The sequence below is a fragment of a genome, unplaced genomic scaffold, assembly GCF_019419815.1.
Source record: "Pyrus x bretschneideri cultivar Hongxiangsu unplaced genomic scaffold, Pyrus_bretschneideri_v1 Contig50, whole genome shotgun sequence".
Taxonomy (NCBI): domain Eukaryota; kingdom Viridiplantae; phylum Streptophyta; class Magnoliopsida; order Rosales; family Rosaceae; genus Pyrus; species Pyrus x bretschneideri.
In genome coordinates, this window is record NW_025999788.1 from 255,636 (window position 1) to 273,429 (window position 17,794).

Here is a 17,794-nt window from a genome sequence, read left to right on the forward strand (position 1 = left end):
CTAAGCAATATTTGCATGTCATAAATTGTATTGAACAAAAAAGGGAATTTCTATTTCCTCTACCATTTGAATAACTGTATGGTAGTGATACAAATTGATTCTGGCAAAACTAATGACCAAAGACGGCCTACTACTCTAACCTCCAATGCCGTAAAACGTCATCGGCGATGTACAAAATAAATAAGGCAAAAAAAAAAAAAAAGAGCAATGGAGGTTGAGGAACAAATACAATCAAAATCAACGACTGCACGGTTCCGTTACAGTGTGCAGAAAAATTATCTTCGTTTTTCTATTTCTTGGGTATTCGGCTTCTGCCTTCGTCTTGGAACTATTCCAAGATTATCACGGCATAGAGGAGCAACTCAGCAAAATTTACAACCAGACTCTACCGCATCATCTCAATCGTCGATTTCTTGAACCCATGCAAAATCTGTAACATAATCAGAGAAGCCTCTGTCAAATGAACTTCTAAGGGAACGAATGAGTTCATATCGCTAGTCATTGACGAGTTTTTCTTGCATGAGAAATTGTCTTAGTAAATGCTCATCGTTAAAAGAGTTTGAATTGGAGCGTCGTTGAAATTTCTTACTGGTCAAGGGCACTAAGCAGAGGAAAAAAAGAAATTAACAAGAGAAATGGAGAGACCTTGAAGTACGGATTCCACTGCTGCATTTGGGACTGATAGACCAACGATTCTGCGGTTATCCGTCGTGGTTTCTATACGCACAACACGTAGCCGCTTGTGGCTTTGCCGTTGCTGTAGAAATTGTCACAGGAGTTATCGGTAGTTAGAAATGCTTATTTGTACTTTCACTAAATATAAGCTATTCGGGAAAAATTCAGTGCAAACTTTAAGAGATGCAGTCTGTACTTTATTCAATTTACATCACTGAGATCACCAAGTCAAATTAACTAGCAGATCAAAACAAGTTACCTGCTTCGAAAGAGCCTTCTCAATAGTGCCCCAGACAGGAAGAATGAGGCCACCTAATACATTTACTTCCTGCAGTCTTCTGCCAACAGTACAGAAGTTGCCAAGCTTACAATTGCGTCCGTGCATGCACTGCAAAGTAAAGGTGAAGTCACAAGATTATTACAATCAGCAAACGATATGTATAAACAGCTAGGAAATTTTCAACTAATCGGTTTGGAATGTGAGCTGCTAAATACATAACTAGCAGATATGAGTTGTTATCTGATACGGAAACAATATCCAAGTCTTCATGAAAGAAATAATGAGTCAGACGTGCTTTGTATGTTTTTTAAAGGTTAAATTGACCATTAAGGTAAGCATAATATACATGACGATTTGATATAATCGGTGCCTTTTTTTAACATTCTTGATTGATCAATAGTTGATTTGAATGCATACAAAATACAGATTTTCACCATCACGTTATAGAAAACAGCAACAAAGTTAATTAATAACAGTACAGAACTATTTGCACCAAAAATAATACAGCCATTTTGAATTAAGTTCATCAAGTATCTACACCTGTTTGGACGAAACTTCATATTCATCTTCCCAACCACTGCGAGCCTTATCCACCGTTGATGTTTTTCTGTATTTGCTTTTTAGCTCTGACAGAGGCATTTCTCTGGATAGGGGAAAAGTAGTAGGTGAAAGTGAAATATATGTCTTTTAGAACAAGATGAATGAAGCACATAAAGCATAAATTTGGTACCTCACTGACTCTCCAACTGCAGGACGGACTATCTTATACAATCCAGAAGTAGAACTGAAACATATTTAGGGTAAAACAATGAAACTAGAAAACGAAACAGCAAGATTCACTAATTGAAGTACAAGAACTATGAAGGGAAGGTACATTATAATAATGATGAAGACAAGCTCAAAAGGGAAAAAAGTAATAAAACATGTATATATATATATATATATATATATATATATTTCACTCAATCAAATATGGGTGGAACAATCCAAGTTTGAAACCAAAAAATACGCATAATAAACTTCAGATGCAGACCTCTCAAAGGCTAATATGACATGACGTCTCCCCAACCATTCCCTCCTAGATTCATAGAACCCATCATTGGCAGAACCAAGTCCATCCTTTTGTTTCTCTTCAAGCATGGCACTCGCAGACTACCAAGGATAAACATAGTTTAGTATGGTGAATTGACATAGTGATAAGCCACCACTCAACTAGTCACTTGAAAAACAAAGGTACCTCCCACGTAACCCCACGATCCAGGGTAAATGTAAAAAGCACCGTCGATGCTCCAGACATTTGATCAACATACACAGTCTGCAAGAAATTGGAAGTCAATATAAATATAATATCTAAAGCAAACAAGCAACAATTAATTAATTAAGCAAAGCTTGACCTTTGGAGTTCCTTGAAGCTCTATAACATTGGCTTTCATATCAACAATCCCAGAGTCAAGATTCCCTTCAATGCGTGCATTATGGACAATAAGATCCAAAATGCTAACGAAACACTCAAACAGCCTGTGTATTGAAATGATGTCAGCATATGAAACCCTGCTCTAACTGCTATAAGGAAACTATATTTTAATTGGAATGTCAATCACAGACCTATTCTGTATATCGGGCGGTACTCCTAAAATCCGATTGAGGAAACGTCCAACATCATGCATATCTGATTCAATTATACGGCCAGTGAGCCTGCCATGATCTTTCCCATGAGCTACATCATAAGAAGTAGAAGTCACCATCAAGAAAATAAAATATAGTTAAAAGAAAATTCTCTGTGACATTCTATCACGTAAAACAAAATTTTTAAATCAATTAACTGCACAAACAAAGTATAATACACGCCGCAATAGCTCAAAAATTATTACCATCCCTAATTATTCCTACTAAAACAAGAGCAGCTTTAGCCCTCTCAATAAAATCTTGGATTGTTTCCGGTTTTTCTGATGAACATCCTGGCGGTACAACAGGCAGAGAATCCTGAAAATAGAATTCTAGTTAATTTTCCATCACAATTTAATTTTGACTTGTTAATAAATTATGGAGCGATATTATTTTTCAGAAGAAGTTCATACAAACCTGCTCCATGATTCCTCTATACATCAACATCAGGGCCTTCTTTCCATAAGCACTATCATAGTTATAGGCACTCAATGATGGCCCTGCCCTGCAATACATCAGACCAAATAATGAGATAAGCAAATCACTCACAGGATGGAGGATAAAATTACAACACATATTCTTATACCACAATAGTAACAACTACCAAATGTACATATAGATGAAATTCAAGTAACCTGCGGTCACCCTGTGTTAGTGCTCCTAGAGATTCTAATCTCTTTGCTACAATGGATGCAAATCGACGCTCTCCACCAAGATTAGTAAAGAGAAGCCTGCAAAAGAAATAATGGAGTAAACCACATCAACTTGAAAAAACAACCAACCATGCATGATCCTCGTATCCATAATCGCATTCATTAAATAACTAATTAGTAATCATACTGATCAGAAAACGATAAATGAATAAATAGAAAATTTTATCATGTAATCTTAATTTTATTGACTCCCAAGAGACAAAACTCATCTGGTCGTAAAGCCACCCCTTGAGTTGGTTTGACCATAGATTCAACCAAAACCACTCTTATATCAGCTTGAGGATTCACTAAGTAAGGATATTTGGTTTCACTAAAAAACTAATGAAGGATATCTGGATCTGATAGACCAAAGTGTACTGGCACAGTGGACAAGCCCTTGCTTCTATAAGTAAGAAGAAACAAGTCAAGACTAATATAGCTACCAGCCTACCAGCATAACACCGGTGACCCAAATAAAAGAAACAATGTATACATGTAGTGTCTATCTACCTGTATTCAGGAGCAGAGGCTTGATTTGACCGGTGAGTTCTTCCAAACTGTTGAATCGCTCGATCAGCACTCCAAGGAAGTTCCAGAGTAAGATGCACCCTTCGTCTCTGTTGTTAAATTAGAATGCAAGGAATGAGGGGAGCAACTGTTCAGAAGATAAGCTCTATAAAATATAGGCATACCTGATTTGTAGCTCTTCTATCTGCCTGCAAAGACACGCCAGCAGATCCAGCTTCAGAAATGATGGCAACCAACTTCTTGCCTTCCATGAAAAGCTGCTTCTCATGCATGTTTACCATCTCCATGGAAATTTCCTTCCTAAACCGAAATACAGTTTAGCCAGTTTAAACTTAGTTCAAATAAGTAAGAGAGTGAAAAAATACCATAACTTACGTGTTCCGTGCCTGATAGGTAACACCTTTTCCACCAGATGCCCTCACAAGCATACCTCTCCTTCCAGTCATTTCTGCTACATTATCAGGGCCTCCAAGCTGACACCCACGCCAAAAGAAAAATAAGAAAAAAAATTCTGCTTCACAAACATAAAACGTTGCAGTATACCGTCGAGAGTTGTGGAATATGAACATTAGTTTAGAATCTGGAATATAGCAGACGGTCTTGGCAAAGTGACTGTTAGATGGGATCAAGCAAGTTCTTTGTATACAGAACAAGAGACTGATTGTCAAGTAGAGACTGAAAATGGAAATAAAAAACAATGCTACCCTTGGATCAATGGCCTCTTTTGTCTACCATCTTTTTTTACTGGTATCCTTTACCCACCTATACTGTGTCTTTGAATTAAGAATTACATGTATATACATTGTCACGCCTGCTCATGCAGACCGGAATATTTTCATATTAAGTGTAAGAAACCTACATAGTATTGTTATAAACAATTAAATATGCAGAATGGGAATTAGCATTTCCTTTGGATCAGTATGACACAAGCAACCCAGTATGAATGGCAGGACCAGTACAATAAAAAAAAGAACTGGTACAACTTGGTGTGAACAAACCAAAAAGTGTAAAACCATTCAGGGGTTCTCTATTATGGAGCAAGTTTAAAAAGTGATCTAAAAGCACCATTAGTAAAGGAATCATACAGGCCCTTAAGATTAAAAGGGGTAAATTTATTATTTTTTTCAAAGAGTCAGCTTTTTCCAGTAGGACTTTGAGTAAGCTCATGGTTATTGTTTCACCTATCTATTTCCTACCATGGTCAACCGTTGGGGTTTTCTTAAAAAGCAAAGCTGGTGTGGGATCCAATTTTTGAGCCGTAACTAAACGGACTCGGAGGTTAGAAAAAATAAACCTATCAAAAGTTGAGAACTGGATTTAATTCTGAGTACCCTCTCCATTATGCCTACATAACTTGCGTCACTGTTATGAAGACTGAAGAGTACGATATTCTTCATGTCTCAGTTGACAGAATCCTCGCCTTCTCTCTTTGTAGTGGCAAGAAATCTGTCCTGGAAAAGAGCGGAGGTGCTTTTTCCCTTTGGTACAAAGGAGAGCACAAGAGAACAGGTTTTTTTTGGACGGCTAAATTTGTTAGTAACTTCCAACGATTGGGAGTTGGACAAGATAGCTCATTTCTTTGATATCCTTTATGATGTCAATTTCTAGGTAACATTATGCCACAGACATACTCCACAGATTTACAATTAGAGATGGTGGTTGTGCTATAGATAAACTTATGACCAAAACTTTCCTTTCAACAAGTATGGTCAAACTTATGTATGAAAAATGCTTAATATAATATAGCATCTACTGCACGTTATAAGAAAAGACTTGTTCAGTTTGGACTTTGGACCTAACTCAAGTATTTCAGAATCTAACACTTTCACAAAATGAGGATAGAATTAGACTACAGCATGGCATAACAGCCTACAATAACTAACAAATCATGGGCAAGCTTTTCCAGTTGGATTTTAGGGAAAAAGAGGACAAGCATGGATGTTCTACAAAGGTGGATGCAAAATTTAGCAATGAACATGTGATTTAGTATTTTCAAAACTACATGAGAGAGAGAGAGAGCATTGCCACTACCTGATCAATGATATCATCCAAAGGATTGTTTGGAAGATCCAAAGAACGAACTATCTCCAATATGTTTAACTTACGAGCCAAAGCTTCTTCATACCTAAAAGGTTATGAAAATTGCATTGATGTGGTTAAAAAATTACAATAAGACAGTGAATATCAACATGTCATGAAAAATAAGTTATTAAACATGAAACTCTTGCGAGGAAAAAGAATCAAATTAAACTAACATCTTTGTAAGTACAGCTATATACTCTTGTCTTCTTTTCAAAAATTCCTCTGTTTTTTCCTTGCATGAATGACATGACCAATCTACTGATACTTCATCTGTCACAGGTGGGATAAGACATGCAGCATGGACCAGTTGGCCACAACAGGAACAATGAAGCAGTTTCTTTCTTTCCTGCAGCAAGTATCTAATGGATAAGTAACATATTGCAAAAGCAACCATCTTAACATGCCAAATGGAATTACCTCCTCAGATTGGCAAATTTCACATATTTGAAACTCGTCGTCAGATTCAGTAGATTCCTGAGCAGAATCAGCTGCATTAATCAAACAATGCTTGAGAACAAGAAAAGGTACTAAAGTAGTTGCATCATTTCTCAACTACATAAGATACAACCGGTTGTAATTGATGTGCCCTAAAAGGAAAAGATGTTGAATAAACATATAGGAACAAGTTAAGCTGAAAACTTCGGTAGGTGCACTCTGCAAACAGGCTAAAAGTGATGCACCAATAAGAACCATAGAAACATTTCCTTCAAGGTGATTGAGAATCCAAACAAAACATGCTTGTGGCTTTTGTGAAGAACAAGTAGTTACCAAAAACAAATAATATTAAGGGCCCAAATACAAGCGTTAGAGTCTTAGAGATAAGCCAGTTTCTAGAAACTCACTTTCAGAATCTTCATCACTTGCCGGTTTCCATTTTGCAACTTTCCTCACTCTCCCTTTCATTGATACACCAGGAGTTGCTGAGTGCCTCTTCCGCTGCAGCTCCTTCACATTATCTTCTCCTAATATAACTTAAGAAAGTAAATTGGTAGTGACATTAAAATAAATGATTGCAAACAATAGTAAATCACATACATACCTTCGAGAGGTTCAGGCTTTTCAGGCAAAGGATAATTTTCCTCAACAAATTTCAGTAAAAGTTCTCGAGGTCCGGAAATAAAATCATCAAGTTCAAGACCCTGCTTAAGCATGGAAACACAAAATAAATAAAGATGTACAAATCAAAAACCAAGTACAATAGAAATAACCAATTGGCTCACATATTTGGTCACAGCTTCCTCAGTTCGCGCCTCTCCAGTACTCTGAAGGCCAATAACCACACACTTGCCATCCATCAATGCTTGCTTAGCCAGTCTTACAGCAGCTGGCACCTTAGCTGACATGCACATATGTCTAAAGAAACGCTGCAAGATATGCACAAAACCAAGGACAACAAAAAAGTTATTAAAAAAAAAATCTGAAAACGTATTTGAAAAGTTAAGAAAACTGTAAAATGTTAAAAGAAACATCCAGGAACAGAGACTGTTGAATACCTGATGGCTAGCCCAATATAGTCGCCACACTTGACTAGAAATTGGCTTTTCATTAGTGAGAAATTGAGATGCTGTTAGTATATCCTGTCGCAGCTCTGTCCAAAATTCTGCTGCTTTTTTGTACATGTCCTAAAAAGACAACAAAGTAACATAAAAGAATAAAAATCTTTGCTTATAATTAAAAAATCAAGTAATCAAAGATAAAAATATGCCCCTCAACATAAGAGTTACAAATAAGAGATGAGTATGTTAAACCATCATTTCAGCTTCTAGCGGTGCTTCAACAACTTCAAACTCTGCCCCTTTGTAGCTAAGAGTTCGGCATACATACATCCCCCTGAAATATCAAAACACACACATTTTTAGATCATAAATGATGGCATTTTGACATGGGCGTGGAGGACTTGCATATCAGTTATTAAATGTGTGTGTGTGTGTGTGTGTATCATATATGATCTATATATGGTTTAAGAGCTGACATATAAGTCCTCAAATTGAGTCCCCATTTAGATCCTTATTACATCGTCTTTGCTCCTAATGTAAACTTTACACGTAATTATTCTCAGCCTTGTTACCTTGCTTTCATATCCATGGCAACAAGTTCGAGTGCTCCAACACCTCCTTCTCAATAGCACCTACACACACTGTGCTGTTAGAAAAAATATTCTACTTTCTGTAAGAAAGTAAAAGTTTATATTAATATGACAAACAAATGTATAGGTAGTCCGTGAAAAACCCACCTAGAAATTCACGGAAATCAGCAAAAGATGTTCCAGGCCCCCAAAGACCAAGCCGTACCATGTAGCCCAAATTTCGTGGTTCAGATGCACCAGTTGCTGAGCAATAAATAACACGGGCTTCAGGAAGCTTAGCCTGTGACAATACATAGAAAAACATTATGAGTTAATACAGTCACTTAATAGTTAATACTATTCTGGCCCTTTTACTGCAAAAATTTATTTACTATTGTACAGAGGAACCATCGCTATTGCAGTCAGGCATAATTGCATAATGTGTCAGAAGAGGAGTTGTATCAGACCTTATAAAGTAAAATACAAAATGGGGACTCTGCAAAGTCAAATATCTTAAATATGCCAATTATTTATTAAATCACCCATAACCGAAATTACTGATCTAAACCTTGAATATAAAAAAAATAAACAATAGGCAATATTTGTGCTTTCCAATTCTGATAGGATAAACCTGAATTTCAAGAACTGCTTCACCAGTACGTGTTGGCTGACTTCCAGATTCAGGCACCAGATTTTTGGCCTTGTGGCACTACAATGAAGCCATTGACCTTTAGAATGAAAAGCAGAACATATTGACACCATGGAACATTTCATTCCATCAATTAAAGCATAGGTTAAAAGTCATTGGAAAAACATTTAAAACAAAAATATACTACCTCATCAAATATGATTAGACCATTAAATCCTGGTCCACACCACTGCACAAGCTGCCCCATACGTGAACGACCTCTCTCAGAGGATGCAATGAGGCTGCTGTATGTCAGAAAAATAACGCCCTCCTTGACGCCAACAGACTTTGAATCAAGTTTGGAATAAGGCAGCTTGTTCAAGGCATGTACTGCAATCAAGATTATATCTATTGTTTTATTGTTCAGAAACATAGAGCCTCTCATGATGGAAGAAAGGCTTAATTCCAATTGGACATTTATGAAATTCAAAAAATCAGTAACCTGTAGCTAAATCTAATCAGAGTCCTGATGCCCTACCCTATCTGAAAATTTAATTTTTTTGAACTCTCATCCTTTTCTATGTTTGGCAGGTGATGTCATCTCATGCCACAACCTTTTACCAAACAATGTAATATAATAAGTACAACCAAATGCAAGCCTAATCACAGAGTTTCCAATTATGAGTGAAGAAAAGGTAACAATCCTTCAATTTTTGAATCAAAACAATCAGATATTCTTTTCTAGAATAAGGAAATCCATGACTTAAAGCACAGTTTCAGTAGGATTCAAGAGAATTACTATCACCAATTAATTGCCAGTTGCCAGTACAACTTTGGTCAACTGCATCAGTACCATCTTTCCCTAGCAGTTCTAAACTTCTTTCCACTATTAAACCATCCTCACAGAATTTTCAAATGTCAATAAGCTTGAATCAAATTATAACACCACAAAACAAACCCATTAACCACAGCAACACACTGGGCAGAAACTTCATGTACTACACAGATGAGGAAGAAATTTATAATGCAATTTTATACGAATGATTTTCACAATTCGTCCCAGTATACAAAATTGTACTTCTAAATACAAAAACAGAATTAGACCAAGCATGTTTAGAAAAGCACACACATAAACACAAACAAGAAAACACTAGACCAAGCATATTTACCTTCAATGCAAGTTGCACCTACATCATCTAAGTCTCTTCTTGCATCAAACTTCAAGTCTGAACCAACAGAAACCCACCTGTTTTAGAATCAACGCAGAGAGGATAAAAGCATTAAACAAAGAGTTGAAAAGCATAGTTCCGGCCTAGGAACACATTCAGCATTGCAATTCCAACCAACAAAACAAAAGGCAGTTATGGATTGCTTTTAAAACAATATCAACGTAAAGAAAAATACTGAAACTCCCACAAGTGAGATTCTTCGATAAAGAAACCCACAGAGTTGGAATTTTCTCTCCAATCCACAGAGCAAAACTTTGTACGAACAGGTCGTGTTTTACTTTTTTTTGTTACTGAACAGACAGTACCTAATATGATATTTTTTTTTGTCAACACTGAGTATTCAGTCTTTCTAAAAACAAGCCTTGAGGCGTACCTAGGCAGCCTTCAAGGCAGGGTGGTGAGGAATACGCCTCTGCCCAGCGGGAGTAGGCTTAAACACGCCTAGGCGTGGTCGAGGCATGCCTAGGCGCCTGAGGCGTCAGCAGGGGTTTTTATTTTTATTTTTAAAGTTAAGGTTTCTCGCCCACAGTGAAGAAATTTTAAATTTGATTGTTGATTATTCTTCTATAATGTTTGATTTCAACTGTATATGTTTGATTTCGACTCTAATGTTGATTATATTATATATATTAATAACTTTAAGTTATCCATGAAATGCCTTGGCTTTGCCTTCTCCTTTTAAAACATTGTGTGTATTTACTTCTGCTGCTAGTGTTTTAACTTCCCACATGTACCATGTATAAAAAGACATTTCTATAAGTGATTTCATATGTAACTGGCAATGGGTAATTGACTGACAGTAACAGTTACAATTATAACTAGCAATAACTCCAAGTGATGGGAGTTTTCCATATCATCCTTTTTGGTCCATGGGGGCACTGTTTTATCCTTTTATGCACATGACTCTTAAAAGCCGCCCACAAACTGCAACCAAAAACTTACACTGCTTTCTTCATCCCACGGTGCCAATTCTCCCATATTAACCCTGCTATTGTTCGACCTTTCCCCACACCAGCTCCATCCCCAACAAAGAATCCTGCCCTCTCACCACTTGGAAGATGCTGCAGGTGTCTCTGTCAAGGAAGCAAACACAACTTTACAATGGAGCAGACAATTGACAAGTAATAAAGAGTGGCAAGAACAGGACGGCAACCTGACAAGCATAGACCAATGTCTCAATCTGTAAACATGACAAAGCCTTTTTATTTTCCAAATCATCCTTGATTTTCAGATCATAAGTGGGCTCAGGTGGCTGCACAGCAGACAAGGACGATGTTTCCACAACAGGATCTGGATGAGGAGGGCCAATGGATAGTTTTGGAGGGCGCTACACAAAAGCAATATAAAATGTATCTCAGATGCCGGTTCCAGTGGTTTAAATAACAAGTGAAGACACTGACATTGTCAAAGAGAAAGAAAACTCTAAAATAGAACTTGTAACCATGAAGCCTTAGCAGTTATGAACGTAAATTACATAGTACTTGTAGATGAAAAACAAAAAACTCACATAGTCCATAAATGTTTCTCCTGCCATGCCACCTTCATCCTCTTCTCGCTCCACTTCAATGGCAACCTGACATGTCAGAAGCAGCAGTAAAAGTATCAGCCTACATGTATCTGGCAATAGCATTTTCAAAGATAACGTTCTACAAGAGTGCCCAATTTTTAACTGTCGTAGAATATCCAAAGCCACCACCAAGCATGAATTTGCTTTGCAGACTTAATATACATGCTCCTCACTAACAGAAAATTTCATAAATGGACACCAAGGAGTGCAGCATCATAATGCTACAGTCGTGATCCTATATAAATCCTAATCAGTCCGAAAGATATGCAGCTTTTGGTGATTATAATTAAGCTTTGCTTAGTTCTGTAAACAAGTTATACTTTACTGGATAACTTTAATAGAATTCAAAGATTTAATATTTGAGTCCCTAGGCTTTGCAAGTTTTTTTTTATTTTGTATTTTTTAACAAACGATATTATCTACACTAAAGGGGTGGGGAGTGGGCTAAGCCTCACAATGGGCTAATAGTAATGTGGTTTAAATTCGCCTTTGGCGAGAAGAAAACCTAAGACCTCTCCCTTAACAGTGAAGAGGAATACCATTAGACCGTAGTACTAAGTGGCTTTGTAAGTTTGAATGCTGCAGTTTCTGACCTGAAATAGTGTTCTTTAACTTAAGTGACCTGGTAGAAGTTTAACCCCCCGATCCCACCCAATAAGCTTCCCTTTTGTGCAATTAAATTACTTTAAACTCCAACGGCAACCAAACATGCAGGAAAGGTGGAGGTTTTGAGCACATACGTGGACAGTTAACTATTGTTAGTGATCCATCAGCCAGTCACTTCGGAATCAAAGTATAACAAAAAAAGAACATCGTCCCCAAATACAAGTCCCCTAGTTGAAACCTCCAATAAATACTAGCTAGAAACCGAAATCATCATCGAGGCAAGTAACGGAAGCACACAAAAGTGAAACTTTCTAACATACATTGGTCGGAGTCTCTCACAAAAATAATTCACAGTATTCGCTCCCAAGTCCTAAGCCTTTTACTTGTTATAACTATCAAGAAACCATATCTATAAAGGAGTATGGTAACAAAGCAAAGTATTTCTAGCACTCATAGCATTAGCATTAACACATTTCAAATTCATACTTCCACATTCCCGAAAACTCTCAGCAACCAAACAATTACCTCATTGACCTCCTCAGGCGGAGGCGGCAGGGGCAGACGGGGCGGGAAGAACTGCTGGAGCTTTGACACATCGACGGCGAGGTCAACTTGGCACTGAGGGCACCGGAACCTCGCGAGGCCATGAGGCACGTTGAGGATGGCCTTGCAGTTGGCGCAGGGGATCTGGATCTTCGAAGGATCAACGCCGTGAGGCGCAACATGGGGCGGTGGAGGCGGCAGCGGAGGCGGAGTGCGGGCCTTGTTGGGCCCAGGGTGGGCCTGGGCATGGGCCTGGGCTCGGGTCATGAGCTCGGGCGGCAGCATCTGGGGCAATTGGCAGTCGTCGCAGGCGAATTCGGTGACCCCCGCGTCCAAAGTCAGGATCTTGGCGCAGCCGGCGCAGCGGACCTGCACTCCGCCTGGGGTTCCGGCGGTCTGCGATTGCAGTGGGACCGGCGGAGGTTGATGCTGCTGCATCATGGTGGATCAGTATCTCCGCCCTCCTCCTCCTCCTCCTCCTCCCTTTGCTCTCAAACGGCTCAATTGTTCAGGAAACGGTTTGGATTGGATTGAGAGAGAAGGACGTTAAGGCGCGAAGAGAGGGTTTGGGAGTTTCGGGGTTTCCCACTTTCTTTCTGTCTCTGCGTTTTTTGCCTCGGTGGACTGTAATTATGGAGACCAAAGCGACGATTGAGATTTCGTTCTATCTCGCTCGTCTCAGCCTGGCACGTGCACTAGCACGTGACCTTCCCATTTTCATTTCTTTTCACCAAGCACGTTAATAACTTGCAACTCGAGCGGTTAAAAACTTTTACTCTAAACTCATTGAACAAATTTGGACAAAGGAGGAACAAAACAACTTATTACTATGATAAACTATAGTTGAAAAAAAGGTTAATAGTTACTTTCTACGTCCACAAACTCCATTAATTTTGACAGCCAAGTACCACTTAATATTACAATCTAATGGTATTCTCTTCACTTATAAGTGAAAAGTTTTAGGTTCAATTATCGACAACGGCGAATTTGACCTACATTATTGTTAGTACATTCTGAGACTTAGTTCACTCTCACACCCATTTAGTGTAACTAAGGGGTGTAGTTAATTTGGATTTTAGATGATTTTAATGGACTTTTTAAAGAGATAGATTTTAAAGAATTTTAATATATTTTACAATTTAATATGGATTTTGACATATTATTATGAATTTCTATTATAAATTTTTATGGACTTTCTCTTTCTCATTTGAATTGTGATTTCTTTACGAAAAATAATTTTAACTAACCAAAACAAGTAGTGCTTCTTAAATCAAATGTCTCAAAATTAACCACTTTTCCTCAACAATTGATTATTTCATAATGTATTGTTCAGTTTAAGTACATCTACCAATATAAATACCAATATAAATAGGCTTTGGAAGATACTTGCACCCTTACACTAACATGATTACACGAAAAAGTACAGAAAACTTGAATTGACAATAAGATTCTTAGAAGTAATTTCTAAGAGTTCAATTAACATGGTAAAAAAATAACATCTTCAGATAGAACGCATAATCATTACAAGAACTGCTAGTAGCCATTAACACTTCCTATCAAAGCATTACAAGAAATACTATTACACAGTCCAAAATAAATGAAATAAAAATTCAAAAAATATTGTACAATTCAAAAAATTCAAGTTCACAACTGGGACGGTGACAGATGAACGTGAAAGAAAATTAGGTTGGTAGATTCTACGTCTGGAAGAAAATGGAGAGTGAGAAAGAAAGATCGAGTTGCATAATGGAGGGAGAGAAAGAAAGAGTGAGGGGGTTGAAAAGAAATTCTAGAGGTGGAGATAGGATTTTGTTATGCTTATAATTCCTTCTCAAATCCTACAAAATCTCTTATTGAAAGAAATCTTTCAAAACCTATGAATTTTTAATACCTATAGATTTGCATAGACTCTATAAAAATCCTTTAAAATCCTAGTTAACTACACCAGCATTCTAAAGTCTTTTAAAATTCTTTAAAATCCTTATTTGACGATACCCCTAATATCATTTGTTCAAAAGAAAAAAAAAAAAAAAAAAAGGTATAGCAGTGCAAACAGAAAAAAATTCCCAAAGCATCTCTAGTTTTTTTTTTTTTTTTTTTGAAAGAGTACAATCTTTATTACAAAACAGAGATCACATACATACTAGGATAGTGTGCATTAAAGGCCTCGATAAAAAAAAAAAAAAAACATCCAGCACAACAAGAAAGCTATCCTCACATGCCAATACTGAAAAACCAATCCAAATTACAAACTTTCATTAAGCAAAACAACTCTAAACCTCCAACTCCAACCCGAGCCCATTACCATCCCGCTGCACATAATTCAAACGCACCTGAGGAAAAGACTGTAATAAGAATCTCAGGTCATTAATGATAGGCCCTAGAACTGAGCAATCCTCCTCCTGCCTCTGCATGGCAGCCAAAACCATTACTCGCGTCACCCTCAAACACCATCCTTGCACCCACAGGACAAAACGATTGAGCCAACATCAGAGCTTGTCGAGCAGCAAAGAGCTCCGCATGGAACGCAGAACCCGTGGGACCAATCAAACCCGCACCTGCAGCGATAAATATTCCCTGATGGTCTCGAATTATGACACCGAATTCCCCCTCGAACTTTGCTGGATCTAAGCTCCGTCGAAGTTGCAGCTTCACCAAACCAACATCCGGTTTCTGCCATCGTTGCGTGGAGTAGTGGACTTTGCCGAGCTTCTTTTATGCCACTGTTGATAATCACGCAACCAACCGTTAGCTTCAAGCACCAGGTCCTGCGCCCTTACCTGCTTACCATTCCAAAGCACATCGTTTCGATTCTTCCATAACCGCCATAGAGTCCTCAAACAAAGATCGAATACCATCGAGGAGGATTGCATCGCAACAGAAGTTATCCAAGAAATAAATTGAGTGTGGTTGCTATCGTCGACCCTAATCCCCAGACCTCCAAACCAAACGGTCTTTGCCAAGCTACAGTCCCTTAATACATGCTCAGGTTGATTCACTATAGCCTCCGCAAATACTGCACACATTCTCCATAGCCACCATTCGCCTAGCAAGATTAGCATGCGTGGGTAAAGCATTCATGCATGCTCTCCAGGCACAAATCCTAACTTTCCCAGGCACACAGGCATTCCAAATCTTCCTTAACACATTACTACGTCCATCATTAGACATTGAGTCGGACCCATTAGCCCCCGTTCCTATGACAGACATCAGAGCCTTAGCCACATGATACGCACTTCGGACTGTGAACTTCCCGTTCCCTTCAAAATGGCAGATTCTACGATCCAGGGACGAACGGAAACTCAACGGAATACTCAAAATAAGATCCGCTTCCTCTTGAGACAACAAAGCTCTTACCCGAGCCACATGCCATTGCGGCAAACCTGTAACAAACAGGCTATCCACCGTAGCCTCCACATTTCAATCAGCCGGCGGATGACTCAACACACAAAAAAAAGTATCCCTAGGAAGCCAGTTATCTCGCCAAATCTTAATAGAGGACCCATCCCCCACCTGCCAACGACAGCCTTTAAAGATCACATTTTTAGCCTCCACGATACTCTTTCATACATACGGACTATTAGTCTTAATTAACGCAAGCACATAGAAAGTCATCATTTGGAAAATAACGAGCTTGAAACACCCTAAACGCCAATGTTTCAAGTTGTTGAAGAAAACGCCAAGTCTGTTTAACCAAAAGGGCAAGATTGAAAGCATAAAGATCTCTAAATCCCAGCCCTCCCTCATGTTTAAACTTACATAGTTGGCGCCAATTAAGCCAATGAATCTTTCTCTTACCCGGATCTCCACTCCACCAAAACTTGGCAATCATTACATTTAGTTCTTCACAAAATGACTTTGGAAGAAGAAAACATTGCATGGAATACATTGGCAACGTTTGTGCCACAGTTTGGACCAGCAATTCACGGCCTGCACTGCTCAACAGCCGACCACGCCAACTTTGCAGTTTTTTCCAAAGTTGGTCTTTCACAAATGAGAAGGTCTCTTTCCTTGATTTTGTGACAAGCACAAGTAATCCAAGATATTTGTCATGAAATGCCACACGCCTCGTACCAAGGCAATCGGCCAGGAGCTGCTGATCATATTGCATGAGATTATTACTGAACGAGATGCAACTCTTCTCCAAATTCACCGCTTGTCCTGAAGCGGCTTCATACACATTCAACACATGCTTAATACTCAAGCACTTATTCAACGTACCCCTCGCAAACAAGAAGCTATCATCTGCAAAAAACAAATGATGGATGCTTGGGGCACTACATCCCACTTTAATACCCTGTGAAGCACCTAAGGATTCAACCTAGTGAGTAAAGCCGAAAGACCCTCGGCGCACATGACAAATAGATACGGCGATAGAGGATTGCCTTCCCTAACACCCCTTCCTAGCTGAACACACCCCACTGGTTCACCATTTAACTTAAGGGAATATGTCACAGTAGTTACACATAACATAACCATTCGAACCCAACTCAGTGAAAATCCCAGCCGAGTCATGATGGCCTCCAAAAAATGCCACTCCAACCAGTCGTAGGCCTTACTAACATCCAGCTTTAATGCCATAAAACCATTCATCCCCGAGGATCTTTTATGCATATAGTGGGCAACTTCCGCTGCCACCAAATAATTATCTAAAATCAACCTCTCAGGAATAAACGCACTTGAGTGGGAGAAATTATAAGAGGAAGAACAGACTTCAAACGATTTGTTAACACCTTCGCCATAATTTTATAAATTACATTGCATAAACTGATAGGTCGCAACTGAGACATCTTCATAACTTCTTTCACTTTAGGAATCAAAGTGACATGAATGTAATTGATCTTGCGTAGTATTTGACTAGATAGCACCATTTCACAAATTCCTCTACATACATCCGACCCTACAATTCCCTAATGCTTTTGGTAAAACCCTGGAGTCATGCCATCAGGCCCCATAGCCTTAGTAGGGTGCATTTGAAACACCGCACACTTTACTTCATCATCCAAAATAGGTCTCTCGAGCTCAACGTTCATATCCTCCGTTACCAAAGGCGTTATGTTATACAAAACTTCTTCAAGCCTAGCAGCATCATTCGATGTAAACAAACTGGTAAAATAGGAAGCACGACATTCTCCATACCCTTTCGGTCCTCATGCCACAACCCACCCTCGTCCGTAAGGTCTTGCAACCAATTCCTTTTATTCCTCCGATTAGCTTTCTGATCAAAAAATTTC

At 38.5% G+C, this 17,794-nt stretch overlaps 1 protein-coding gene across 1 annotated transcript; it reads right to left on the minus strand.

The window, feature by feature from the left end:
* Positions 1–30: 30 nt before the first annotated feature.
* LOC103953302 (protein FORGETTER 1) lies at positions 31–13,001 on the minus strand. The gene is given in 32 exon segments (XM_048569847.1): positions 31–430; positions 646–757; positions 935–1,063; positions 1,496–1,598; positions 1,686–1,739; positions 1,989–2,107; positions 2,193–2,270; positions 2,350–2,473; positions 2,561–2,672; positions 2,827–2,938; positions 3,038–3,125; positions 3,256–3,351; positions 3,823–3,929; positions 4,005–4,140; positions 4,216–4,313; positions 5,872–5,965; positions 6,096–6,268; positions 6,340–6,410; positions 6,765–6,884; positions 6,962–7,061; positions 7,143–7,286; positions 7,416–7,544; positions 7,671–7,752; positions 7,991–8,050; positions 8,152–8,288; positions 8,619–8,696; positions 8,824–9,005; positions 9,785–9,861; positions 10,787–10,917; positions 10,998–11,171; positions 11,352–11,417; positions 12,543–13,001. Coding segments are annotated over 32 exon segments (3,777 nt in total). The 3' UTR covers positions 31–398.
* Positions 13,002–17,794: the final 4,793 nt, after the last annotated feature.